Here is a 27,606-nt window from a genome sequence, read left to right as displayed (position 1 = left end):
TTGATACTGAGGAATAAATTGAAAACCGATTAGCGGATGGGAAGAAACTAAATAAAACTAAAGTTTAAAGACCGGGATAAAGGTTATCATTTCGATAACCACACAACAGTAAGTTTGGAGTAACCCATCAGTGGTTTTTTTGCTTACTGTGGTAAATTAACATAAATATTCATGTTCATTTATGCTTTTGGAATATGGCATAACTGTTTTCATACGTTATTGCTTATTATTTGTTTTATATATTACTTTATTGCAATTTTGTGTACGTTTCGGTATCTTGTATAATTTTTAATTTGGGGTTAATAAACTTATATTTATGCTTTTAATTGATTTCTTATGTCGAGGTACATGCAGTTCTGAGTAAAAATGTATTAGAATTGTGTAAATAGCACCGGCAAAACTGGAAATACTGACAGTAGGAAACAACTGACTCCTATTTGCTATTAATTGCGACGAAAAATTAAATCGCTATTAATTGCGACTTCTCATAAAATTTATCAACATTCTGGAAGTTCTGAGGAACGAGCTGTTGTCTTTTTAGCGAGAAATGTTTTCTCTGATATATTTCAGGAGTCTCATTTTCTTTCACCGGTCTCACTTAGCGAAAGTAAAGATGAGGCCGGCAGAAACCTTTAATCTAGAGTTCTGTCGAGTCCACGTACTCAAATCATCGCCTTTGCTCAACAAGTGAGTTTGCCACTTTAAAAAAAGTAAATTCCATTATAATGAATCAGTTACAACTTACAGTCTTATAATATTGAGGGAAAGAAAGTTTCTCTTTTCTTATTCTAAGAGCGTTATCTTCAGATAATTTCATCACTTGTAATAATCGCTGGTACTTGCCGTGAAAGGCAACAGTTTCGTTTCATCCCCGCCAGTTATTTAAGAGACTTACCCAATCTGCTAATAAGCAGTAGTATTAATCATGTGACTAAAACACCCCATAAAAACTGTAAATATCCACGAGAGATATTTCAGCTGTATATTACATTCCGCATATTGTACAACAAGTGAAAGTAAAAAACTTTTGAAAAGGAGTCATAAATACCACTTACTGTTAGAATCGAACAACGTGAATGACGTATTCGGAGGTCTGCCCAGGAATTCGCTCTTCGCGAGCGCTTCTCTAATAACGTTTGCGCTGTTTAATATCACAATCGTCTCAGATCCTAGCCGCACACTAATTAGAAAAAAATTAAACAATTAACATACAGTTACATTATTGTCCGCATAATGCATTAAATTTTCATGACAAAATCGAATGGCAAAATCATGACTCAAATAATCTTCTTTTTCAGTTTCTAATAAATAAAATAAAAATGAAATACGCACTGTAAAATGTAACATATATTGTGAGTGAAATTTCACTCGTAATAACATTAACGTAATACAGTAGAGTCCCCCACACTCCATTAACGTAGGCTGACGGGAGAGCGTTACCGAAAAATGTCGATTTTTACTGAAAAAGTGATGGGTATATTCTCTTACGTGTAGTGATGGGTACATAATTCATAATATTTCAACCAATACCTAAACTGTTGTGTAGAATATTTTGGAGCGGAATAATCACTTACAAAATTTAATAAACTACAAAATTTTAATCTTACTCCCTTGTAAGGTACATCCTAATTTTATAATAGCTATTTTTAAGCTCTTATCTTGTCTTTTCCAGCTTCAGTTTACAATTCCTTACCGGAATGAGTTTTTAGAATCGCGTTAAATGCAAATGAGTAGTAGAGAGTATTTAGGTTCACTGACTTCCATAGAGAGAATTAGGATTCTTGAATAGAGCGGTTTTGCCTTTTGGCTACGTTTCTCTAAGCTGTTACTACGCTCGGCAGTATTGCGTACCCTTGATAGCTTCGTTAGCTAATTTAATATTAACTAACGAAGTCAGGTATTTTCCTTTTTTCGTTTGCCGTGGGAAGTTCTCCGAGATACATCACGCTGCGACAAAACGTCTCTTAGACAAAAACAATACATTTTTCTACTCTTCTGTTTGCATCGTTATTCAAGGAACAAGTAAACAATAAATGGAGCCAATGATGCAGATTAGGCATTTTTTACGAAGCTCCCGCGTCTATTTACCTCCTACAACGAAAGCTTTCAGACAAATTCCTGCGTAACAAGTCAGTTTCGCAACTCAGTTCAGCTGCCGGTCCTGTGGCTGGCTTCTCACCAAAAGCGAAAAGGATCATTTATGCACATTATTTAACTTTTACTGGCGCCTACTGCTAGACCCCTATATGCTGTCAAGTAGCACGACAATTAGAAATAACCGTGAAGCCAGAAACTGCACATAACAAAAAACCTTGACAGTTTTGTCAATGCTTTTACAGGCATCCAATTCATTTCCGTTGTCATGTTAACTTCTTTTCTTCTTGTTCGACATTTTCACTTGCACGGACAAAACAGTGCATTACATATAAGCCTGGATATTAACTGAGAAATTCTACTTGAAATGAGAAATGAACTATACCCGCCTAGCAGCCATGTGCTTGCTAACAGCTAGTAACAGAAAGGAAAAATATAAGTGATAAATGATAGCAGTTATCTGTCTTTCTTCAGCCATTTTGTTACTGAGAGGAGGAAAGAGATAAGACTGGAATTTCCATGAAATGAACAAAACCTGTCGCCTAATTCATTATACAGGTTCCAGGAAATAGTTTCACACTGGAGAAAAGGTATAGAATTAGTTATATAATAAATCTTTGAACAGAAGAGTGAAATATGCGGACGATCCCACGCATAATGTATGTACTCTTATTACAATAATACAGTAATTAAAATGTACTTATACTGTTTGCACTGTACAAGCGATGTCAGAAATCGTTGCAGTCTAGCTAAAAATAAACAGTCTCATTATTTCAAAGATGCTGCTGCTTCGCTAGCAAAATTTAGCCCTTGAAAAAGTGATCTTAGAGTTATATGGAATGTTGAATAATCGGAAGTCGGATTTCCGGAACTCTATTGCATTTTTTACCCAGGTATTAAGAAGGTACATATACCATTCTTTATAAGAATAACATACTATTGACCGATAGGAAAGATCTGTCTGATTTCTTGATAATATGTTACGCTAATTTCATTCGAGTATATGAATTTAGATACATTTTTAATACTTATGGTTACACTATGCGTATAAAAATGACTGACTTTTCTTTCAATCAGTCCCGTTGGATCTGCCAAATAATAAATTAGAGGAAATATTTCCTTACATAATTCGGCTATATCTTAATTTAAAATATCATCTTTTTATCGAAGGGAATTTAAATGGAATTTTTGTTTGAATTTGTACAGCATATATATGCTCTTCCAGGTTTTAGAGGTCGAAAAACAGAAAGTATTAAAATTTGAAATTGAAATGGCAGACTGCAATTCCGAATTTTTTCAATCACACTACTTTATGGATGAAAACTGCTATTTCATTTATAACCCATATGCAAACTGAACCTGTAGAAGTAAGATTCCCTTCTCCTAAAGAAATTTTCGCTTTTGGAATCTTCAAATAACTACGATGTCAGAGATTTCAGTCATCATGAAATTATTCAAGAGGGAAATGATTCCATAGCATTAGTCAGTAACCATTCCACAAGAAAATGGTTTTTGGTTTTTAGCCTTTCAGTCCATAAAACCAGGTACCGTCCGCGAAAATTTAAGCAATTGGTTTCAGCTATTGTTACCTGAGTTATCTCTGTCTAGACAAATTTATCATCTGATAAGCCAGATTTCGTCCTTGATATCTGCTTAAAATGAATCCAGAACTTCAGTCTAAAATAAGCAGCATAAAAATATATATAATCAAAAAAAAAAAAAAAAAAAGAGAGAGAATCTGAAAGCTTTCAGATTTTACGTTACTCCCAAAGGGCCTATTTTTAACGCTTTGTGTGTTCGCTTTATTTATTTAATATCATGTTCGCACTTAAACTATAAAATTCAGTTCAACAACAATATCGCAAAATAATTTTAAAATGAGCATATCTTTAGAATTTCGGATACACAGTCTCGCGTGCTGGAGATAAAAAGGGTTTTTTTTTTTTTTTTTTTTTTTTTTTTTTCCCCTCGTAGAGTGTTTCCATTGCTCGCTTCTAAATCGTTGAATTTGTTAATCAAAAATTCGTTAAAGTTTTACAAAATATGAAATAGATAATAAAACAAATTCCAAATTTCAAATTTGGGCTTCTAAATGCGCTTATTCGGGTGGAAACGTACGTTATTCAAAATTTGATGGCTCTAGGTATCGTTGTTTCATCACAATGCGAAAAACATACATACAATTCATGCAGATTCTTCATTATTTAATTCTTTAAATATGTTAAAAAATATGTGGCAAAAATTTGAAAAGTGAACCAACATTATTTAGAGTGAATCAGAGCGAAATGCCAAAACGAAATCAATACTCCTTCTGGGCAAATTGCCCCTTTGGACTAAAAATTACAGATTAACATGTATTTAATTTCCACTCGGACGTCAGCAATGTTTTTGTTTTCCTGAACGTGTGGCTTCTGAAATGAAGAAATTCCTGAATCAGTAATGAATTTATTTTTCGAGATACCTTTTGGAAAGTTGTTTAGAATCTCAAATTTAGGGGTAAATACTTAGTTAAAAAATTATTTCTTGCAGTAAGGAAACAATAAAAACAGACAGAAGGTGTCATGCAGCATGAAAGCAAATATTGGGCTACATGACATTTGTTTTATTTGTTTAATCTTTTTATTATGTAGGGAAAATAACAGTATTTTTCTTATGATTATTGATAGATTTAAATAATTTTTTCTTGCGGAATCTATTAATTTAACTTCTAAACGAAGAAGCCTGTTTTGGGAAGTAAAATTTCCAGAAATGGAAGAATCCCTCTTTCTCATGCATTTTTCATCTCTTAAATTTGATTGCTGCTCATAATGTATTTAAGTTACAGGATTTTTCTGTAACTTTACTACCTTCACACTATGGTCTGTATTAAAAATGAAGTTTTATAACCCAGTCGGAGCACAAATATTTGCACATCGACAGCTAAGTATAGTTCTATGACCACATCTATGAGCGGTTTTTTTTTTTTTTTTTTTCTAGATTATGCGATATAAGGTAAATCAGATCATTGGTTACTTCTTATGATGAAATCATTGCTTTTTAAAGCAATTATAATTGTATTTGTTCATTCCAAGAAACCTGGCTAGAAATCATCGCATTGAAAGATTCAGCGTATGTCTTTAAATAAATGTAAAAATTTCTTATAAGAATTGTTAGTAAGCTTCCGATGTTTCTTTTTAAATAATTAAATCATTCCCATATTCAAAAACGTTATCCCACTTGTGCAATTTATCACTGAAGAAAATTTTTAAGTTTAAGAAATTTTAATTTCTTAGGTGAGTGGAAAGAATTTCACTTAAATTTCCGAATTTCACAACTTTTCTTTCAAGATTCGAGAATGGAAAAATATGAGGAACAATAATCATTATGAACACAGTTTGTAACAAATTTACGATTACAATGGATGAAAAAAGTATGTACGTTATTGTGAAAAACTGCAATAACGTATATCAATCTTCATGTCGTATGCATTCACCGATATTAATTGAGCATCTTAAACCTTCGTATGTATTTTGCATTGTTTAAATAAATAAAAAAAACTTAAAAGTGTAACTAAATTAACAGTAAATTTAATTTAACTTGACCTTGGAAAAATATTCAAAATGGTATCAGAGTTCCCGATATGTGGCGTCCAAAACCGTTTAACTTCTACTGTATCTTCGCGTTTTTTTTTTTTTTTTTTTTTTTTTTTTTTTTTTTTTTGACATAGCCTTTTATTTGACGTAAGACCTAACAACAGTTTCAAATAAAAAATACCGCTAATAGATTCTAATTGAAGTGATACTAAGTGTAAAATAAATTTCGTTCAACTAACCTGAATACCTCTCCATACTTCTTTCCTAGATCCATAAGTTTGAGATGCACATTTTTCGTTAGGAATGGTAAATAGCCAACAATTGGTAAGCCCATAGGTCCGGGTGGAAAATTCCTCTTTTTGACAACCCATCGCAAAATTAGAGAAAGAAGAATACACAGGGTAATCGTAGCAGACGCTATAAGAAATTCCGGTTTGATATCTTGCAAATAATTTGAAAGTGCCATAATGAGCAAAAACTGTCCAGAATTTAACCTTTTAAATAATTAAAGAAACGTCTAATAGGCAGTGAATGACGTAAAACTATACATGCATGAGATGACAAGTGAAAAATACTCGTTCAGTTGCGCGCTTGCTGTGGAATAGTAAATGCTCACAGATTACATGGGAGGTTATATTTATCTACTCCTCCTAACCTTGAAAAATTAATCTGAAAGATAAAGAGTCACATTTTCCCTGTGGAATGAGGGGAATAACAATATCTGGGAGATTCTTTCTAAGCCTCGAGTTAACTTCATAAAATTGCCAGGTTTGGGAAAAAAGCAATTATTCGTTTCAAATTTCGCATCTCCTCCTTATGCCCCCATCAAACATCTCGTTCTATGCTTTCTTATAAGAGTGCTCATTTCGAAGTCGCCAAATAAGTTACTAAATCGTTGCTCCGCTAGCGGCTCCATCTTTTGTTCCGCAGAAGAACTTTTCAATTGAGCTTGTGGATTAGTTCGATATCGCACAGCCCGTAATTTCTTAGTGGTATTGATAATAGAATTTAGCATTGGGTCAACTTTTAGCAACGTGAAACGTTAATCAAAGGACAAAATTTAAAAAAAAAAATCTAAATTAAATTAAATGAAAGAAATTGAAGAGTTTCAGATTTTAATGATCACCCAAAAGGATTTGTTAAAGGTTTTACGCTCTCGCTGAGCTTTCAATCTACAAGCCTGCTGTTACACTAACAGCTGTTAATCCATTTCTTTTTGTCTTTTTAGCTTTATTATTAATCATCGTTTTCTTCGCATTGTCTTTTTAGCTTTATTATTAATCATCGTTTTCTTCGCATTTACGCCATACACAATTCAACAGGAAAATTACAAAAATTTTAAAAGAAGCTTTGCAGCATATGTTTAGAATTCTCAATGCAGTGTTAAATGTTGAGATACATTTTCTATTTTTTTAAACTATAATTCTTTCCTAGATCCATAAGTTTTAGATGCACGTTTTTCGTACATATTTATTTCATTTATTATATTATTTTTATTATATTATTTCTTATATCATTTTTATGCATTTTTCTAGAGAATATTTACCCGTTCATATAGAAGATCTGTATATTATTTTTTATAATAAGAAATGATTATTAATGCATGCCTATGATATGCACCTCGAACTCAAAAAATTCTTCATTCTACCACCTGAGCTCAGATGACATGCATATAGAAGGAAAATCACTCAAATCTTCCGCTACACTTTTTTAATTTGAAATAAAATTCTCTGCTACCATATATTTATCATTTGCTAAAAACACACATAATTTTTTTACCCAAAGTGTTAAGTCGAGGCGTTATGAAATCGGTTATAGTTCACCATACAGTGAAACATTAAGTAAATACCGCAATCCGTTTTTCTTTGTTTCTCTAGTATGCTTAGATTATTTTATCGCTTTGTAATTGAGATCCCCGTTAACACACCGATTTCGCAAGAAATCTGCGTGAAACGTCAACGATGAGGCTGTAATATATACTTATATTTATATTATTATTTCATTATTTTTCCGTTTAGTGTTATAGCAATAGTTTTATAAAATACCTTAGTTTACTAATTTTTACTATTTAGCATCATATACTTAAGTTTTCTGATAAGCATGCTTTTTATTAAATTATTGTTATTTTATTTATCTTATGCCTTTTCAAAATTAACAATAAACACTTAAATTTATTGATAAGTAGCTAATCTCAGGTTACTTTCTCTTTATATTGATTATGCACAAGATAGGGATTACTTCTGTTTACTTTCTATTCATTTTTTCATTATATATATATATAAGAAAGCCGTTATTGTTTTCAAAACACAAATTTTCTATCTTGTGAAACTGGAATTGTTCACTTCTGACTTGCGGGAAATATTTGTTTCAAACCTTGTATGCAAGCAATAATAAAAAGAAATGCTAAACCCTCATCTCGATTGTTTACGTTTTTTTCTAGTTTATGAGCCGCTCAGTTTAGATATGTGATTTTATCTCCTGTATGTAGAATTTCTGAGGACTCATTTCTAATTGATAGGATTATCGTAAAAATTTAAGTTATTTTAACTGTTAAACACGAATCTGAAAATGAAGAACAGATAAAACGTTTATTTTACTTTATTTTTATAATTTTTGTATCCTTTTATTTTTTAATAATTCCTTTAAAAAAATTTTAATGATAAATTCTCTTTTACATTAGATTATGAGCTGAAGTTTCAAGCAAAAATTTACCATTAAAGTATTTTTAATTAAAAAATTGAAATCTTTAAATAATTTTTTTAACTTCAATTTTTTTTTTAATTAAAGAAGTTATTCTTTTTTTGTATTTTTATACTGTCAAGAAATTTGAAGGAAAACAGGTTGATTTTTTTAATTAACCTGATTTCCCTCAATAGAAAATTGATTAATTTTTTGCTTTAATCAACTGTAAAAAAGATACTATGAAATTCAAGTTTCCTGAAGGACAAGGGAGCTATTAATTAATGACACATAATAATTTATGTAAGAAGAGAATTATCTCACGCACAAAGAGTTTCGAGGATTATTCCGCAAAGAGCAAAAATATTGAGAAATGCTGCACTGTACTATGAAGCGGGTACTATAAGTCCAATGAATCATAAAGCTATTTCGTTTTCTTGTCATTATGATATTTGCTACAAAATCCTTTTAATTTCCTCTAAGAAAGTTTCCTTTGCGTTCGTAATACTACTAAATATCTGATGCAATTCCAGTACCTCAATTGCAAGTTTATTATTATTGTATTATTTTTCCCTCAAATGAAAAGCTTACGAAATACTTGACAGTTTAAACATCATTGTGCTTGAAGCATTTTTGTTTCTATTTCATCATTCATTTCCTTTTTCCAACATCTTAGCTTCGTAGATAAAATTTAAGATTAGAGAATAACAAGCAGCAAACTCGTAACTATGCTGTCACATGCCATATGCTATCACGTGTCACATAATGCTGTCACATGCCGTGTCCATCATAGAAAAAAAGAAAGAGTATCGCAATGGACACTATATTGTGAGATCTATTTTTTGTCATCATTAAATACAGAAGACCTTCGATTATCAGAAATTAGTGTGACCAGGATGGGTTTGAATAACTGATTTATTCTAACAATTGATTTTCATATTTAAATAAAAATGACTTTATTTTAAGGAAACCATTTATACTTAAACAAGTATATCTCGAAAACTTTTATTTTGAAACATTAAATGTTTTATTTCAACATAAACATTATAAGTTTCATCAATCTTAATCTTCTCGTATAATCAAAATCATAATCTTCAGATAAACTTAAACAATAGATTTTAACATTTCTTTAACTGGAAATAGTTTTTTCTCGTACAGACAAGCTCCCTGGGATTTTTGCCACGAGGTTCAATCTTTTAGTTTCCTAAATTTTTTCGCTTAGTGCCTCTCTAAATTTTAATAGTTTTGCCGCCTCTAAATTCTGACCTCGATGCCTTTGGCATCAGCTCTGCGTAGAGATGTCATAATTAAGAATAATACATTCACAAAATAGAATTCGTTGTCCAATCCCCAAAATTGAAGCAGATTGGGCAGGCAGGCAAATATAGTAACATTGGCTACGAAACTTCTTTAGAAATCCAAGAACCAAATTATGAAGTAATAAGGCGAGATTTTAAGATTTTTAAAAATCTCTTACCACACCTATATCTTTTATTTCCACACTTTTCTGGGTATATTCTCTGACATATATTCCAACAAATTTTAACGAATTCTGAAAACCTATCGTTTAAGTAATTTAAGTCGTAAAGTGGAGTGAAAATTAAAAGACAATTGAGGAAATATGTAAAAACACGCTGTGATTTACCAAGCTGTTTTGTATTAGATTCCACTAAACTGTCGATTTCGAAATATTGCGATCAGTCAAAGCATAAAAATTTTCTGAGCGCAAAAGAATATGAATAGAGTTCAAATAGTAGAAAAGTGAGGTCAAGGCACTCATAACTGTTTGAGTTACTGACAGTACATTTGAACAATGTTTGAAAATAAATAGAAAAGAAATAATTTAATTTTAAAAACCAGCAATCAAGCGAAAGAAGGAAAATCAAATAGAATTTGTCAAAATTAGGTAGATGCGTTTAGTAAGTCTCAAAATATCGCTTTTTTTATCATAAAAACAATTTAAATTGACTGGAAAAGTATCTAGTAACCACGAAAATGTAGAGCATGACCAAACGTTTCTCGAAAATACATTAAAGATATTCTTGTATGACCTACAACCGTTCCTTGGGAATGTTTCATAGATTTAAGATGTTAAAAGAACAGTAAAATGACAGCACAACAGATTAGTAGCAAGCTTACAGTATCTGCAAGGTAGTACATATATTTAAGCTGATATATATTATGCAATTTAGTTTACATACTAAGTTCCACAAAAAGGCCTCTGGGAAAAAACACCGATGCATTCCTTATACTTTAGCTGCAACCAGGTCCCCATTTCAGATGTCATGTGAACATTGTAATCAAGGGGTTGGAGTCCAGTTTGCTTCACAGATGAGCATAGGTTATGCTAAGAAATCTATTCTAAATGTATACTTAAAGTGAAAGAGTCCAAGATAGGATTTCTTGTCAGCAGTACTGTAGGTTAGCAGGAGGCGGAATCAACCGGTTTGGGTGAAATAATATCAAATGGATGCACATACCTTTTAATGTAATTCCAGAAATGCTTTGAGACAAATAATGTCATGGATTCATATGAAGCTATTTATAGATGAAATATAATAAAGAAATGCCTTATCCTACCCATTTTCTCTAGCATAAATCAGATTAAGCATGCTAGAGATGTTTTAAGTAGCAAGACTTCAAAGTTCTAGACACTGCAGGGACTAATAAATATGCTTAAATAATGTTTTTTTTTACAAAAGTTTTGTAAATAGAATGACAAATCATTGCTCGTTTTATAGTTTTTGTCCCGTAATTAAAACCCCATTAAATTATTAAGTCCTGAGATTGTATATTTTTGAGTATGTGATATTTATTTAATATTCCTAATTTCGATCTTGTGTCAAAAGTTAAAATAATTTTAAAATCTGCAAAATTTATTTCTGCGTCCTATGAGTCACGAAAACATAAAGGTTTTGTGCAAATTTTGTATTTCTTATCGGAAAGCAACGGGTCTGGTTATTTTCAGTAATTATCATTTCATATTTAATATTTTACACATCATTTAATCCACAATTATATTTAGAAAAAGTTTGTTTGTTTCTATCTTCTTCGCCCGCTCCCAACGATTGTTTTTATCTCTAAGGTTTGAACTATTCGAATTTCGATTCAGGAGCCTTTTAGGATTCGAATTCAGACTCTGATATTCGAGAAAATTCAGGATTCGCCCTGCATTTCCTTCTCGTACTATTGGCTTTCTTTTCTTTTTCTTTTTTTTTAAAGCCCAAAAAGGTGTTAGCCTGAATGGCCTATTAGTCTCGAAACGGCATTTTATGTCGTCCACTATAAACGGCAATTCACTTTTCAAACTGTTGTCACCAAATACTATCGCCCTGCATTACCTTTAAAAGACTTAAATAATAAAGAATCTGCATGTATGTATGCATGTGTGTATGTTCCTTGCATTTTGAAATAACTAAGGTACTTGGAGCCATTAAATTTTGAATGACGTTCCCAAACGTGTGCTCCTGGAAGCTCGAATTTTGATTGTCTAATTTTATATTCATATTTTGCAAAAACTTTTGATTAAAAAACTCAACGATTTGAAAGAAACCAATGGCAACTCTGCACGAAATATAATATTTCTATCTTCAGCGCTCAAGACTATCTATCGGAAATTCTAAAGTTACTTTGTTTTTCCATGCTTTAAGATTTTTCTGTTGAAATGAATTTTATGCGGCCTTATGTGAGAAGAACGTGATATTTAATAAAAAAGTTATCGCACAAAACGTTAATAATAAAATGACAAAAAAAATTTCCAAGCCATCATACTAAGAAAACTGGACATTGATATGATGAACTCAGAAAACACTGATAGAAAACAGAAAATGTTTACCAACACGTAACACAGGGCATCGAAAATCTAAACATGCTGTTAAATTTTTTGTCATTTTGCTGTTGAAATGGGGTAAGTGCGAAGAAAATGGTGCTTAATAATAAAGCTAGAAGGAATGAGTGCAACAGCAGACTGTTACACTTCGAGATCAGCGAGAGCGTAAAAACTTTTAATAAATAAATCCTTTTCGGTAATCGTTAAAAATCTGAGCTCTCAGAATTTTTTTTTCTCTCAGAACTTTTCTTTTGATCGTCTCTTTACGTGTCAAGTAATCGAATGCCTCTTAATTTCTTCATTACATTTCCTTGGTTTTCTTAAATACTGTTCTTTAGAATAATATTTTAGCTTTAGGGAATATAAAGGAATCTGCAGGCGCTCGATCTAGCGAAGGACCAAATGATTAAGAATAGTCAACCCTTATTTTTGTAACAAGCTGCTTCGTGATAATGCAGTGTGCTTAGCACATTTTATGGCTTTTCTTTTTGCCCTGTTTGAAACCGCAATGGCAAATATCAGCTGAATAAAATTAAGCAAAAAATTCAGCTAACACTTCTCATTTTGGTAAAGCGTTTAGGCTTTTCGGAGCTGGAAACGCGAAACGATCGCAATTCCCTTTCCAGGATTCGAAGCCTAGATCTTTGGATTGCTAGTTGGATGTGCTACTAAATACATCAAGAAAGCATGCAAGGGAATAGGTGATAATTCTTTATATTCTTCTCCACTTAAAGAGCGGTTGCAGAAATTTCGAGAGTGATCAGATACAAACTCCTTTGATTTAGGAGAAAATACGATCATCGTTCCTCCCGTTTTGTAGATTTTTTTTTTCTTTCCTGAAAAAGAGAGATCTTTGTCTGACAGACTTCAAAATCAATAGAGTTTTATTCAAAATCTCTGCCAAATTAAGGTTGTTGTTTTGACTAATTTTAAATCTTACACGAACGTGTTTCTCGTGCACTTTGACAGGTTTACTTAATAAATTTTCGCTAAATCGATGTAATACTTTGTAAGTAGTTTTTTTTTTTTTTTTTTTTTCTTTTTTGTTGTTGCTGTTGGTGGTTTTTCAGTTAGTTACTCCTTGTCCTACTGCCTTAAATGTTTTCCTTCTTAATATGCCACCCTACTTATGCAATTCCTAACTTTTGCCCTCCTAAATTTTAAAATAAGTGTTCTAATCCATTTCTTGTGTTCCTTTTCCGCTCTTTTTTTAGAGAATTGCTTGTCGATTGCAAGAAGTTTTAAAAATTAGGGTCGTGATGTTAAAAAATCTTAAAGACTTTGAATTTAGTCGTGAGATGGCAGCACCATACAGTTAGAATGGAATAAAAGAAAGGAAATGGTGTAGTTTCTACTTCTACCGTTAGATGGCAGCACTACTAATATGAACTCGATTTTCCTTTTAATTTTACGTTCGAATGATCAATTTATTGTAATTGACTGAAGTTATCTTGAACTACAAACTGGAACTTTCTTTATCTTGAACTGAAAATAATAAGTAATCTAAAGCGGGGAAGGGGGCGGACCGCTCCAGGCCTCTTATCTGGAGAGACCTCCAAAGAACCTAAGTTTGAAGGTATATGTATTTATATGTAGGTATATAAAAAAGCAATTTTATATTCTAGAAGGATGACTATAAAAATACTGTTTGGAGCAAAAAAATCTGCGAAAAATTTTCAGCCGTTCAGTCATTTCTTCTTACTGAAATAGAAATTCAAGAATTTCCGAAGTTGGTTTACATTCTCAGAGAATCTTTTGATGATATAGAAGGAAATGAAATCTTATCAGAAATTAAACGGTTGAAACATCACCTCCAAGCGGCAAAAGTTGAAGAGAAGGAAGCTAAAAGGTGATCTGTGCCGAAAAGTTTATTATGGAAATGGACTTTAAAAAATCAGTCCCGAACTTCTATTTGGCACTAGGAACTTTTTTTACAGTGTGTGTTACAGTTGCTTCTTGCGAGAGAAGCTTTTCAGAGCTGAAGCTAATTAAAGGCTATCATCGGTCAACAATGAGCCACAAGGGGTCCCCGTTCCAATAAGGGAGGCCACAGGGAGATTTTCGCTCCGGGCATCCATAGCTGCTCTCAAATACAAATATTTTTTTCTGCATTCTAGTTTTCTGAAAATGTTTTCCAAAAATATTTCTTTTTAATTTTTAAATACATAATTTAATAAATGATAACTTTGAAGAGAAAGGCAATACAAATCTTCTGCAATCGTATTTTAAAAAAAAACTAGATTTTAAAATACATGACTTGTTTCATGTAACTATGCAGTCCGAAACTAGAAATACAGGTTGATAATATATAAATACACACAAGTGTATAATGTATAATATACACACAGAAAATTTAAGTAAATTCTAATTTATATGGTTTACAGTCCAATAGAACTGTAACTACACCTTGCCGTAGTCTTTTACCTCAAAATAGAAACTTAAAAATCGTAGCGACGAGGGAATTAGGGGATTTTAACGAACTAGAGGGTTCGATCTATTTCTCAACAGTCGTCACTATGGTTGTGAGCTACAGTTTGGTGAAGAAAATGACCTTAACGTACGTAAAGTAATATAGACTGCCAGACAACTTCTTGTTTTATCTTAATTTAGAGTCCTACAGCACAAGCTGATAATAAAAGGCATGTAAAAGCAGCAAACAAACTGGTACTTGAGCTTGGAATTTATAATTAAGGTTAATTACAAAACTAAACCTCCACTGCTTCCGGCTTAATAATCCAATGTAGCTGGATATTTAAAAGTCAGAATATTATAGACTAAGATCTTGGCTTCTGGTAACTCGCCTTCAAATGCCCACAAGTGAAAATTTAATTCACCAATACTCATCACATCACCTGGAAGAAAACAGAATAATTAAAAATATCTGTGTCTAAATTGCCAAAGCTCCCTCTCTCTCTTAACTTCAACTTTCACTTTTATTTAAACTCACCTGTATATTTTGCATTTTTGGGGGGGAGGAGGCTAATAACTATAGACTTGAAAGAAAGATTTATCAGAAACAACATGTTAATTTAAATAAACCTTATAAGGTATTTATATATCAGTTTTCCTATACTGTGTCACTTCGTTAAAATCCTCATTATTGTCCTTCCTCAAACTTCATTTCGCTTTCGACAACAGTACTCAAATTTAATTCTAACGATTAAGTACACGATCTATTTCAATAACTCTGCCATTCGAAAATGAAAGCCTTTTCGTGAGCATCAACGAAATTTTAAAATAAACGATCGATAATCATTCTTTCTAATATTTTTATTGGTGTATTTCGATAATGTATACTCACTATCATCAACGAATCTTTTGTTCCAAGCAGTTTTACTATTTTTTTTTAACAAAGGCTTCCTCCTCCAGTGTCGAACTTTGCTCAGAGCAATTTTTCTGAAATCACTGAAGCAATAGCTGTCTCATCAACGAAAACTTAGCATCACAAGAGGGTAGACCGATACTGCATTTGCAAGAAAAAAGAAGGACACACTCTGAAGGCAAATCCTTAAAAGGGCACTCGATTTTATTTTAATGATCTTCATCCTCAAAAACAGCAGCTCATTAGTAATATTGAATCTGTGTTATCGAGTTAGAATTAAAACTTTTAAAATGTATAAGATTCTGGAAGATATAGCTCACATGTTTGCATTTACGGACAAATTCTTTCTGTTTGTTCATAAATAATTTGTAAGGTATTTTCTCCCTCCTTTGCGCATGCCTTCGTGGTGTAACTGGAAGTACTGTTAACGCGTATTCGGGAGATCCAAAGTTCAAATCTCGGCCAAGGCATTGCGGGTTTCTTCAATTTCGTTACACTGAAGAAATTCTACAAGGGGAGCCCGAAATAAGAGGAGGTGGACGAGAATTCGTCGCGTTCGTTCGTGTAATCGATATAACCTAATGACGGTACAAGTTCAGAATTTCACAAATTCTTATGTCTGCATAGTGAAATTTTCCATTTTTGGCCGTTATTCTTCTTATTGCCTATACTGACATTTCCATTTTCGTAAAAATCTTATTTTCTAACGTTTTTTTTTTTTTTTTTTTACGGTTTAAATTTTATAATTTTTAAAAATGTAATAGATTTAAATTAATATCTAAATAATAACAAGAAAGCAGAATTAAAATGTTTGGGCTCTGTTATTCGAAAGTCGCTTTGGATGATACAGGCTTAGCGGAAGCTTCCTGATAATCCGAAGTCCAGGCTTTGCTTTCGACGCCTGCGTAATAAATGAACGTAAACCAGCGGCCAAGTGGATAAGACAAATGAATATTGGTAGCTCGATCTGGGTTCAAATCCCAAAAATGAACTGGTCTATGGGCGTTTCTGTGGTTTTTTCCAATATATGACATAAATCCGAGCCAGGTTTCCTTAAAAGGTCTGCCACAAGAGCAATTCGTTTCTTTAGATAAGTAGCTCTGCCTTAATCAAACGTCCAACCAACAATAAACTAACGTCTTACAAAAATTCTGAATTTCACTAAATGAGAGCAAATTATAAGTACAGCAATCCCAGACGTCACGTTAAATCAAAATCCCCCTGATGATAAAAAATAAACTACTTCGGAGAATAATTTTGTAATAAATTTTTGTGTAAATTTACAATGTAGAAACTGATGGTCAATTTGTAATGTTTCTTACATTTAATATATTGTGTAAATTAAGAGATGTTTCAAAATATTCTAAGATCACTATAAGTCGACATCAATCACTTTTAAAATGTAACTTTTAATATGTACACGTTATATGTACATATTAAAAGTTACATTTTAATATAAAGATAATTAATTAAAACATGGTAGTTCAGTCATCAAACAAATCTATATGCTTTCACAATCGAAAATCGAAATCTTTTAAATAGGAACCGAATTGTTACTAATCAACTAGTGTGCGAAGCATCTATCCAGCTGCCGTTGGAGCATCTATGGAAATTCAAAGGGCACGTCGCGTCGCGTTTAACACGCAACGCTAGCGCCATCTATCAATTAATCAAAATAATTTCCACAAGAGGTTAAACTGATGTTTTTATTTAGAATGTTTATAAATTTAATTTTTTTAACGGAACAAGCGATAAAATTTAGTGCAAAATTTTTAATTGCTTCACACAAAAAGCTTAGATATCCCTGGCGATCCCAGTCAGTTTTTGGATGGGACTTTGTGCAAGTAATTATTACGTTTACCTAATTCTTCACTCTATAAACGAGTAACAACATATATCTACGCATTACTGAAAGCTGTCTTCCGGCCAGCGACGATGAACTAACTATTTAACAAACTGGGAATTCCTTTGCGCATTAATTTAAGTACTATAAAATAGTTTCCTTAAGTTCTAGAGGAAATTTTCATTTTAAAAATTAACAAAAGTAATTGAAAATAAATAATCACAGTTTCTCGCGCATCAAAGCTTTTCTTCTACGAGTATATAATTTACCCAACGTAAATGATGTATTTAAGTTAATCACAATAAGAACCAAGTTGGTCAACTCCCTGGCGTAAACTACTGATCTACATTCATTACTCAGAATGTCTTTGATTACGAATGGGCACAGTCACTCGGAATCGTCCCTTTATAGCTAACACGATCGTGGCAAATTGCTACGCAAACTTATAACTCTCATGTAAAAAAAAATGTACATCAGTTACCAATTGAAAGATTTCTCTGTTGACTCGAAGATATGATGGCGTTCAAATTTAAGTGAAATTTGAAATCAGGCGATTGCAGTCAGCCATCCGCTTAATTTCCCTTACCACGTTTTCTATTTGTAGATTCTTCAGCGAAGGTGTCTGCCGGAAAGTTACTAATCATTGAAGCGGATACGAAATGAGTGGCATTTATTCAACTCGGCATCAAATAGTAGTCGAGAAAGAGGTCAAGCAATTTAACCAAAACTCGCCTTTATGCTTGGACAGGCACAGTCTTCGTTAAAAATAACCGGGTGACCTAGTTTGTCCTTGACATTGAACATCTTTCATTTGGTAACTTTCGTAGGTAATCATAGCCGTTCTCTATTTCTTTCGAGCATAATGACAAATTTTATGTGCGATATCGTACCCGATGCTCCTAATTAAAGTGATATTACTGACTCCCTAATGGTGCTAAACCGAGTGGAAGTGACATTGTGTTATGCAGTTTTTCAGATTTGTCTGTGTTTACAATGCTTTCAATGTTTGGTATTGCGCTTGGTTCAGAATGGAAAGACGTCTACATTCAACTATACAGCAAATGGATTAACAAGTAGGCCGCTTTTTTTTTTAACCAAGAAATTATTTTTTTGAAAAAAATTCAGAATTGTAGTATAGATCATAGTGAAACCAAATAATCCAAAAATCTTGATGATTATGCCGTCTTTTTTTTTCTATAAACCAAATATATGTTAATTATTAAGCAAATAAGTGGAGAGGAGATCTTATTTCTTTATCTGACATATTTCAACTAAGATTATGTAGTTATATATATTTTTTTAAATTTTTATAAAAACGTTATGTTGTTTCCTTTAATTTACATCCTTGTCTTGTTATGTTACATTGTCTTGGTATGTTAGATGTTTTACTTTGTCTTGATATTATGTTATATTAAATATTATTATGTTATGTTAAACATCATGTTGCCTTTTTTTCTATAAATCAAAAACATTCTTATTACAAATGAAGGAAGTGGAGGAAAGGGTTCAGATGTTTAATTTGTCTTACTTCCGATCAGATTATGTAGTTAAAATTTTAAATATTTTTATTTCCATAAAACAGAATACTTATTTTGGCCAACATGAGTAAGGAAAGTAGTTTTATTTATCAAAACACACATCATGTTCCAATTTTAGTTTAGGTAAAACAAACAAATGCACTTTTATTCAGGTAAGCTCTTAACAAACACACAATCTTATTTTTAATGCCATAACTCATTCAGTAAACAAGAAAATGTATACAGACGTAATTACGTTCTCGTTAACATTTATTATTTAAGTAACTGCATACACTGGAAGCCTGTCACATTAATCTAATTTATCGTATAAATATATATATATATATATATATATATATATATTAACTGGCTCAGAACGATGCGCGTAACTGAAGATATCAGAAGGTCTCCGAGTTTCTAAATTTTATTTCTTATCTTCTGGAAAAGTACATTTTCTAGTGTAGCCGATTTTAAAAGCATGAACTTTGAGAGGGTAATTTTTAACTTTTATATTTTTCAGTTTAATCTATAAATTGAATTATTATGTATGACTATTTTATGAACATCTTTTACATTTATATATGTAGCGTAACACATTGCAGGCACCTAACTTTTAATGATAGTGCTTGCTGACGCATAAAATGAAAATATTATTATCAGTTGTCACAAAAACATTTTCAGGAAATCTGATTTTGTTAATTTAAACGTGGTGAAATTTGTGTAGTACCGTACACATAAACGCTTAAATCCTTTTTATGTTTCAAACACATGAGATCAACGGTAATTCTCACAGTTGTTATTGTTGTTGTTGTGACTCATATCACTTATCTGTCAGTAACATCAGAAAAGCCCACGAAATTCATCTTGGCAAAGAGAGCAAGAATGCGCCTGTCGTTAGCATGAGCTTTGAGCACCATACGGGTGACAATACGAATTTACTCAGTTCCGCCCGTTTTGATGGAGAGCACCCGAGGGGGGAGTACGGGTCCGAGGTCTTTCCCTACCACCAACCTCTCGAGAGGACTTTCGGCTCGCCAAATATTTAGAGTGCATCCATGCAGCACAGACACTGTACATTTACAAACATCTATGCCTTCTCCGAGATTAGAAGTCGGGTCTTTCGATATCAAATTAATTAGTTAATATAATTGAAATTAGTTAATATGATTTAGTTAATATGAATATGGGAAGATTTATTTTTTCCTCACCAATTATGCTTCTAGAAAATGTATTCTATGTGCATCTTTCTAAATAGCGAAGCTGACTGAAGGGAGCTCTATGTCAAAAACGTTTTGCTTTGTTACGTTAACTAATAATAGAAAGAAATCTAATTTGCGCAACTGAGCTCTACTTGCACAACAATGACTGCGACTTTACGGCGGCGCTCATTTTAAATTTAAAACTGTTCTTCATAAAACTGCTTATGAACATTTATAAAGATCAAGTACACGTTAATACCTTATGTTTAACTTATGAACCAAATTTTCTAATAAGCTATTTCATTTCATTTTTGTTCTGCAGTAATTGTGAATAATTCTTTCTTGTCGACCAATGACTAACCTGCACAGAGGTGGCAACACTTTCACGACGAGGCCGCGACAATTTTAGCTCATAGCTAATGAGCTGTTATCCATGACTATAATTGTCTGTATGTTTGATAAACCTAATTTAGTTTTCGTCTAGAAACAGTTTCTAGGTGTATTCTGTGAGAATAACAAGAGAACAGAGGTACTGAATTGTTAAGTCAGTAAAGAAGGACGTGTGTTGTTTATATTTTCATTTATCTTTAGTTTAACGGTAAGGAGAAGAGGCTCTTTTAGACTGCAACTTATGTTTTAGTTTGCGTTTTATCGGAAGCGCAGGTATTCCTGAAAATGTTTAGTTTGGTTTAAAACATGAGTAACTGTTGTAGCAATAAAAGTACCTTCAAGGTAAAATGGAAAACTCGCCGGAAATTTACAGATTCTAATTATTTATCAGTTTATAGAGTTTGACTAGCATAAATTAGTATTAAACTCCTAATAGACGTTAAGTGAATTATTGCTTTCTGAAATGGACTACACAGCCTTGAAAGGTTCTAAAACACATGTTTTTTCAAACAGAACTTAGAACATAAACGCACTTCTAGTGCTCACAGGATCATCCACCACCTGTGGCCATGTAACTAAAGTAATAGTCAAATTTAAAATTTAACCTAGTAGTCAAAGACTACTCTTTAATTTTAATCTAAGCTCGCTCAGAACTTCTCACCAGCGTAATAATTTTAAATGACGGCAGCTATAACGCAAACACGAATAACTGCAATCTTCTGTGAGCTAGCAAAATTAAATAACGTGGACTCTAGAGGCAAAAACATACTTTTTTAATATCCCAAAATCTCAGCTTAAATACTGTCCAACTCATTTATATTTCTAATAAGGAAATGGAAGGGAGAAAGTATAGTAAAGGCTGAAATTATAAATAACCAGTTAATTTAAATAATAAAGGTTTTATAAATTATCTTCAATGTCAGCGTAAGCAAATATCGTTTACAAATGATTTACTCAACAGAAAAATTATCTGAACTTGTCTTCATTCCACAGACGTAAATAACCGAGGCTATACGTGTTTCAGATGCTCTTGAACTTACATTTTGAGTATTGTTGGGAGTTTTACACCGACATAACTGGATCAGATATTCTAAAACCATTAGTGTTCCTGAATTTTGTTATATTCCATGGTATAGCTTTTAATGGTAACTTTATTCTTCAGTCAGTTTAGATGATAAAGAAAAATGCATGCCAGACATCGGTTGTTTCAGCGCCGGCCCGCCCTTTTTCCACGCTCTCAACAGGCCGATCAGCCTTTTACCTCAGGACAGGGACGACGTTGCCACAGCCTTTTTGCTTTATACCAGAAAGAATCCCCACATATTCCAGTTCCTGAGAGCAGGAGATCTCATCAGCATTCTAGAATCCGACTTTCTATTGGAGACGGAGACAAAAATCATCATCCCTGGCTGGATGGATAATATGAAAGTCTCCAATTGGATGCAGGTACGTTGGATCAGTTCATTATTATTATTAAATAATATATAAATTTTGTATTACAAGATAGATTAAAAATATTTCTCAGTATGACATTGAATTATCACTTCCGCATGAAGGCATGACACGCGCTACATTGTCAGAAAATAGGAAGTTTCCATACAGTCACGTTCCTTTTCTAACAGTACTAATAATCAATAAAGTCCAACTATTTATTCCCTTTAGTCCTTTCTTTTAAAATGTACATGTACTCCACGATTAAGAATCTAAGTTAAAATAATAACGATTCTAATATTTTAATAATACTAATATCTTAATAATAACAAATTATCTTAAAACCGCCATAAAAAATTAGTTTCACATTGCTTCAGACAGTAAACTCTGTATATAACTTATACATTTGCTTCGCTTGGTTGGTGTATAAGATCTCTCGTCTGCGTGTTAATATACAGGCCCTCGGAATGAATGATAGGATTCATGAGGCCTCTAAATATGTACTATGAAATGTTTTTATTTAATTAAAACTGTTTTTATTTAATTTAGTCTTTCAGAAAAATCATGAACAATATTGAGAAGTTCCAATATGTGTACCAATAACAGCACTAAGTTTCAATAGGTACATCACTAACAACATGCCAGATGTCATAACAATATTAAGTTTCGCTCCATGTTCTGCATAAACGTCAGGTATAAAGCCTTGCAACTGTTTATGTGATTGATTCTCTTCTTGAAATGATTAAATTTATCAATTTGTTAGCTGTAAAATGCATTTTTTAGAAAGCTCCAGAATAAGATGTCTGATGGGACCAGGGCATTTTGTGGGCCATGGGATAGGTTAATATCTGCCAACCTCTGTCCCTGAAAGCTACGATTTAACTTATCTCGCACATGATTCGCAAAGTGAAGGATGCTCTATCTTATAGAAAGAAGATCATCAGCTCAATGGTTTTCATTTCTGTTTGCTCGATTTGAGGGAATAGAAAACTTTTTACTAGACCGAGCTCACATTCATGTTGATATTACTTTCAGCAAAGAAGAAGGTCTAAAAAATTTTTACTCATTAGCTCCCATGAGGATCTTAGGAAGATATCGAATGTGTTCATGTGCTATATACTGTCCGACCACGTATTCCAGATTTATGTAAATATCCGGTTTGGGGCGGAAGTGGGCATTATATTCGTTTATTCATTATTTGATTTTTATATCAATCTTATACCATCAATTTCCGCCACAAAGCCATTAGTTGATAATACATTTCTCATTTCTTTCTGAGGTTACGGCCCTCTCTACCGTCCTCAGAATCTTTATGCATCGTCTCTCCCGCCCCCGAGCGACCTCTCAAGTGGTGCGCTTCTCGGCCAAGGGGAATCTTGAAGGGCTAAGGGAACTGATAGATCAGTGATGTAGGGGTGAGTGCAGTAGCCTAGTTTAGATTTAAATGGTTCTTCCATTTCACACTCTATCTTTCGAGTGCTTCGCAATAGAAAATTTTTGTCTGCGCTTTATACATTTTAAGCTGATGTACCGTGAAATTTTAAAATTATAGAATTAAATTAAAATGCATAGAAACATCAGATCGTAACTTTTTAAAGAAAAACCATTAAAAGAACTGTAATAGTAAACTATTTGTCTTAATACAAGTCATCGTCAGTTTATAAATATTTTAATAGATAATATTAATTTAATAATAATTTAATAGATAACAATTAAATTAATAATCATTTAGATAATGCATCTTAGTTAATTTTTAATATTTTCAAACATTGAATGAAAAACTTTTATCAAATAAATATTCTTTAATAAATTGCATTTATTAATATAATCAAATGATCTATAAATAAAATAAAGCAATTTAATGAGAAGAGATTGCATAAAAATTATTTTAATTTTAATTACACATGTCACACCTTTTTCCCCCCTTTACATTTATTTTGGTGACATAGCGGTCGTCGGAACTCGTACAGAATTCAGAATCCGAATTGTCGCTGACAGTAAAACTCAATGGTTCACACAATTCCTCTATAATACCATCTTTTCTCCAATATTCAGTTTCTAAATTCTTTACATAATAACAGTACTTCTTCCAATTGTTCACCCACGAGCCAGTTTTCCTTAGAAAGTCCTCCACGAAGGCATCCCTCCCCCTTAGGCAGATAGCCCTTGTGTGCTTTGCCGTAATTAAATAAACCAAACCAAACCAAACCAAACCAATTGTTCACCGAAACACCTTCAATAGCCTCGTTTGTGAAACGCAATAAATTCGACATGGTTTATATCTGCAGTCGTGTTCTGACTTGGAACATAATTTTTTTACTTCAGCCCACACATATTCTATGGCGTTTATATCACAGTGATATGGAGGGAGTCGCAGAACTGTATGGCCTTGTTATTCCATTATACAATCAAATTTGAAAGTTTTAACTTTGGGAGCATTTGGAACAAAAAGAAATGTTTTTTGTCAGCCACTGCATTATATCTTCCTTTTTTGGGGAGGTATTGAGGGTTTCATTTAGCTGCTCCGAATGATACGGCGCATTATCAATAATTAGTATAACAGATTTGGCGGTAGGTTTGAAATTAACTTCTCGTTTGCTCATTTTTCAAATATTGAAGAATTCATTTGTCCGTGATAATCGCCAGTTGTAGAGTTCGTTTCATAAATTAAACTAGTATTGGGAATGAACCCATCTCACAAGCAGCACATAAAATTATTATGCGTCGAGAGGCATTCCCTGTTTCTAAAATCCCACTGACTTCATTTGATTGCCAGCATTTTCCAAACGTTAAATTGCTGTCCGCCCATGTTTCATCTATGTAAATTAGGGGACGGGATTCTTCTCTGTACCTTTTAATATTCCTCAAATACATTGTTCTTGACAAAACAATGTCAGGTCTTTCTAGTAAAACACTTCTTTTATTCGGAGACTTTTTCCAGATGAAACCATTTCTCGAAGAATCTTACTTAGCGTTTCTCTTTGCCAAGGAAAATTGATTGTGTCTTTTAATACAGGAAGCAGTTTGATGGCTAAAACTCCATAAGCGGACTAAGTTAGCGCCAAACTATTTTGGCCTTCAAAATTTGGCGAATTTTTTAGGCGGCAATGAAAGCACTAAAATGTTATTTTTAAACGTCAACAGAATAGTAACTTTTAAGTTTTGCAGTAGTGAAACGCCGTTATTTTATGTAAATAGAATAGTAAAATGAGATGGTAAAATACTAGATGAGTAAAAAAAAGTCCAACAGCTTTGCAAGTAAAAGCATAGTCCTATATGTATATGTAATTCATCATAAAATAGTAGAATGAACAATTCTTGTAAATAATTATTAAGTAAATAAATTTATACACTTATCAGATCAGAGCACTGCGAAGTCAGTTTTAAACGTAAACAGAATAGCAAATTATGCGTATTCAGCATCATAAACTAACTAAAATATTCAAGTTACTATCGTCGTGGAATTCAACACACTAAACAACTTTCATTCAAAGCTTTAAATATTTCACATCTTTCGATTGCCACATGCAAGAAAAAAAACTTTAAAAAAATTAAATAAATAAAATTAAACGAAAACATTCAAAAATTATAAACTTCATGTCATATGAAATTCAACATTCTCTTACCAACAACTTCTTCTGCAAATATTTATATAAATATAATATTAAACATCTATATAACAATAATATTAAACTGTAAAACTTTTAAAAACAAACACAGTATTTCAAAATTAAATTTAAAACAAAAATCTGGCTACACTAAATTTACGCTCTTACAGTTACCGAAATAAAGCTGCAGGTTTGCCACAAGAAAACATACAGCAGGAAACCACAACCAAATTAAAATCGTGCCAAAAAAAAAGAACTCTCGCCAAGCTTGGCGCTCACTCCGATTATGGAATTTTAACCAGTTTGATTATAGTTGGCACCTTCTTTTCCTTGACATAAAAGTCTTGAACTGCTCGGCTTAAAATATGCAAATCAAAATTATCTAAGCCTGTACTTACAACAGTTTCTCCCTTTTTTCTTTTTTTAGGGGAAGAGAATTCAACATATTCTTTACTTTCAGATTCTTTTCGAATTCTGTTTATGCTGGCAATAGAAACGTCAGTCATCTTACTCGCTCTGCGTGTTGACTGCGTAACTGGGATGGTCAGTCTTCCTAATTGTGATTCTTCATCACAAACTTTAATCACGTTATACACTAATTTCTTAAAATCGCTGCGGAAAGGTTTATTTCTAGAGCTTTCTGGAACACTAGAACTCATCGTAAAAATGAAGATTTGAAAGTAACAGAAGGTCAGTAACAGCGATGCTCAACGATTGTGAGAAAAAGCATTAAATGACCCCCGACCTCCAAGAGGAAAAAATACCCGCGCTTATCGCCCACACTCTGTGATACTTCTTAAACAATTTGAAGTAAACTCCAATGATGGAGCACAGCAATAACTTTTATTTTACACTAAAAAAAAATGGCGACAAGAAAACAAGAATAGAAACAAGAGAAGAAAAAGTATAAAAACTTATTTAAAAAAATAATTACATGCTTCGTGCGAGAAAATGAATGCGTCTCTCGAGCCTGCGTTTCAATATTGCCAGTAACCTGTACATTATTTATTTTCATCTATTTCAAATGCACGAGAGACTAATAATGATATTAAAGCTGTTCCAACCGCCACCTCCGAGAGCGAAAAATACCCACTCTTTTCACCCACACCCCTTCAATTAAACTGACCCATCTTGGCTCTCAGCCAAACTGCTCTCGCTAGTGTGGTTAAGTCAGTACGAATTTTCATCCTAAATTCGGTATTTACGGAAAATTTCTTATGCTTGATGTCATACGTATTTGATTTAAGATGATCCAACTGTTGACCACATCTTGAAATGCAATTTTGGATACAAGAGTGTCAGATTCTTTCAATATGATCTTCAGGTGTTGACGTGTATACAATAAAATACCATGCACGTAATCTTTCTGACTCACTGAATATAAATTCTTTTTCAGTTCATTTCACAAAATACAGATTTCAGTCAGGAACCTGAAATTCCACCACTCATTCTCAGAGAGCCTTTATAATCAAATTAGAATGGATTTAAAAGTCTAAGACAAAAGAATGAAACAAAAAGAAAACGAAAAACACTTTATTTTGGTAAATGGGGAAAAAAAAAATCCTTCAAGGTCGTATCATTTATCAAAGTCTCCCAGTGCTTCTTAACCAACTGCATTCTATTTCTCAACATATATTAACTCATATTCTGATAAATTTGCTTCATCTATGGATTAATTACACTTATAACCATTCCGCCAAATAGTTGAAAGGCGGAACGCTAGTAGTTCATCATACTTGGATTCACAGCATCTGCACAGAAATTTTCTGTATATAAATGATATACAAGCCATTTTACTCACACAAAGAAAAAAGACATATGAAAACATCTCTACTCATAGGAAGATTTCTCTTTAGTCTTTGTTTTAACTCACTAATCTACCAAGTAGAAATAATTCCTGTTAATACTTTTGCTATGAGAAAGAAGTCGTATGTAGTCAAATCAAGGAACCTTTATAATACAGTAGACTCCTGATTATCCGCGCCTACCGCACAAAGTTTTTTTTTTTTTTTTTTTTTTTTTTTTTTTTTTTTTTTTTAAACAAGCGTAAAGCAAAGAAAATAAAAATGTTCACTAAACTGTGCGGAACGTTACATTTACTAACATCGTGCTTATTTATAGC

At 32.5% G+C, this 27,606-nt stretch overlaps 2 protein-coding genes across 4 annotated transcripts in view; one reads left to right on the top strand and one right to left on the bottom strand.

Moving 5' to 3' along the window:
• Positions 1–6,397, bottom strand: part of LOC146996224 (cytochrome P450 2J2-like) — a 39,736-nt gene extending 33,339 nt beyond the window's left edge. The window contains exons 1-2 of the mRNA XM_085820445.1: positions 5,906–6,397; positions 1,056–1,180 (exon numbers count right to left, since the gene is read on the bottom strand). Coding sequence (XP_085676571.1) covers positions 1,056–1,180; positions 5,906–6,132 — 352 coding nt within the window. The 5' untranslated portion in view covers positions 6,133–6,397. The remainder of the gene's footprint in view (positions 1–1,055; positions 1,181–5,905) is intronic.
• LOC118205459 (pancreatic lipase-related protein 2-like) overlaps positions 1–27,606 on the top strand; it is a 124,450-nt gene that overhangs the window by 28,194 nt on the left and 68,650 nt on the right. For 2 of the 3 annotated variants that reach the window (XM_085820443.1, XM_085820444.1), the window contains exon 2: positions 21,608–21,891. In XM_085820443.1, the coding sequence (XP_085676569.1) occupies positions 21,608–21,891 (284 nt within the window). Of the gene's footprint in view, positions 1–17,765; positions 18,413–21,607; positions 21,892–27,606 lie in introns of those variants that run through there. The other variant, XM_085820442.1, reaches the window with a different exon arrangement.

The sequence above is a fragment of the Stegodyphus dumicola genome, chromosome 7 (genome assembly GCF_044657685.1).
Source record: "Stegodyphus dumicola isolate Sdum_Otavi_A_Nest chromosome 7, ASM4465768v1".
Taxonomy (NCBI): domain Eukaryota; kingdom Metazoa; phylum Arthropoda; class Arachnida; order Araneae; family Eresidae; genus Stegodyphus; species Stegodyphus dumicola.
This window is presented reverse-complemented; position numbering and strand designations above follow the sequence as displayed.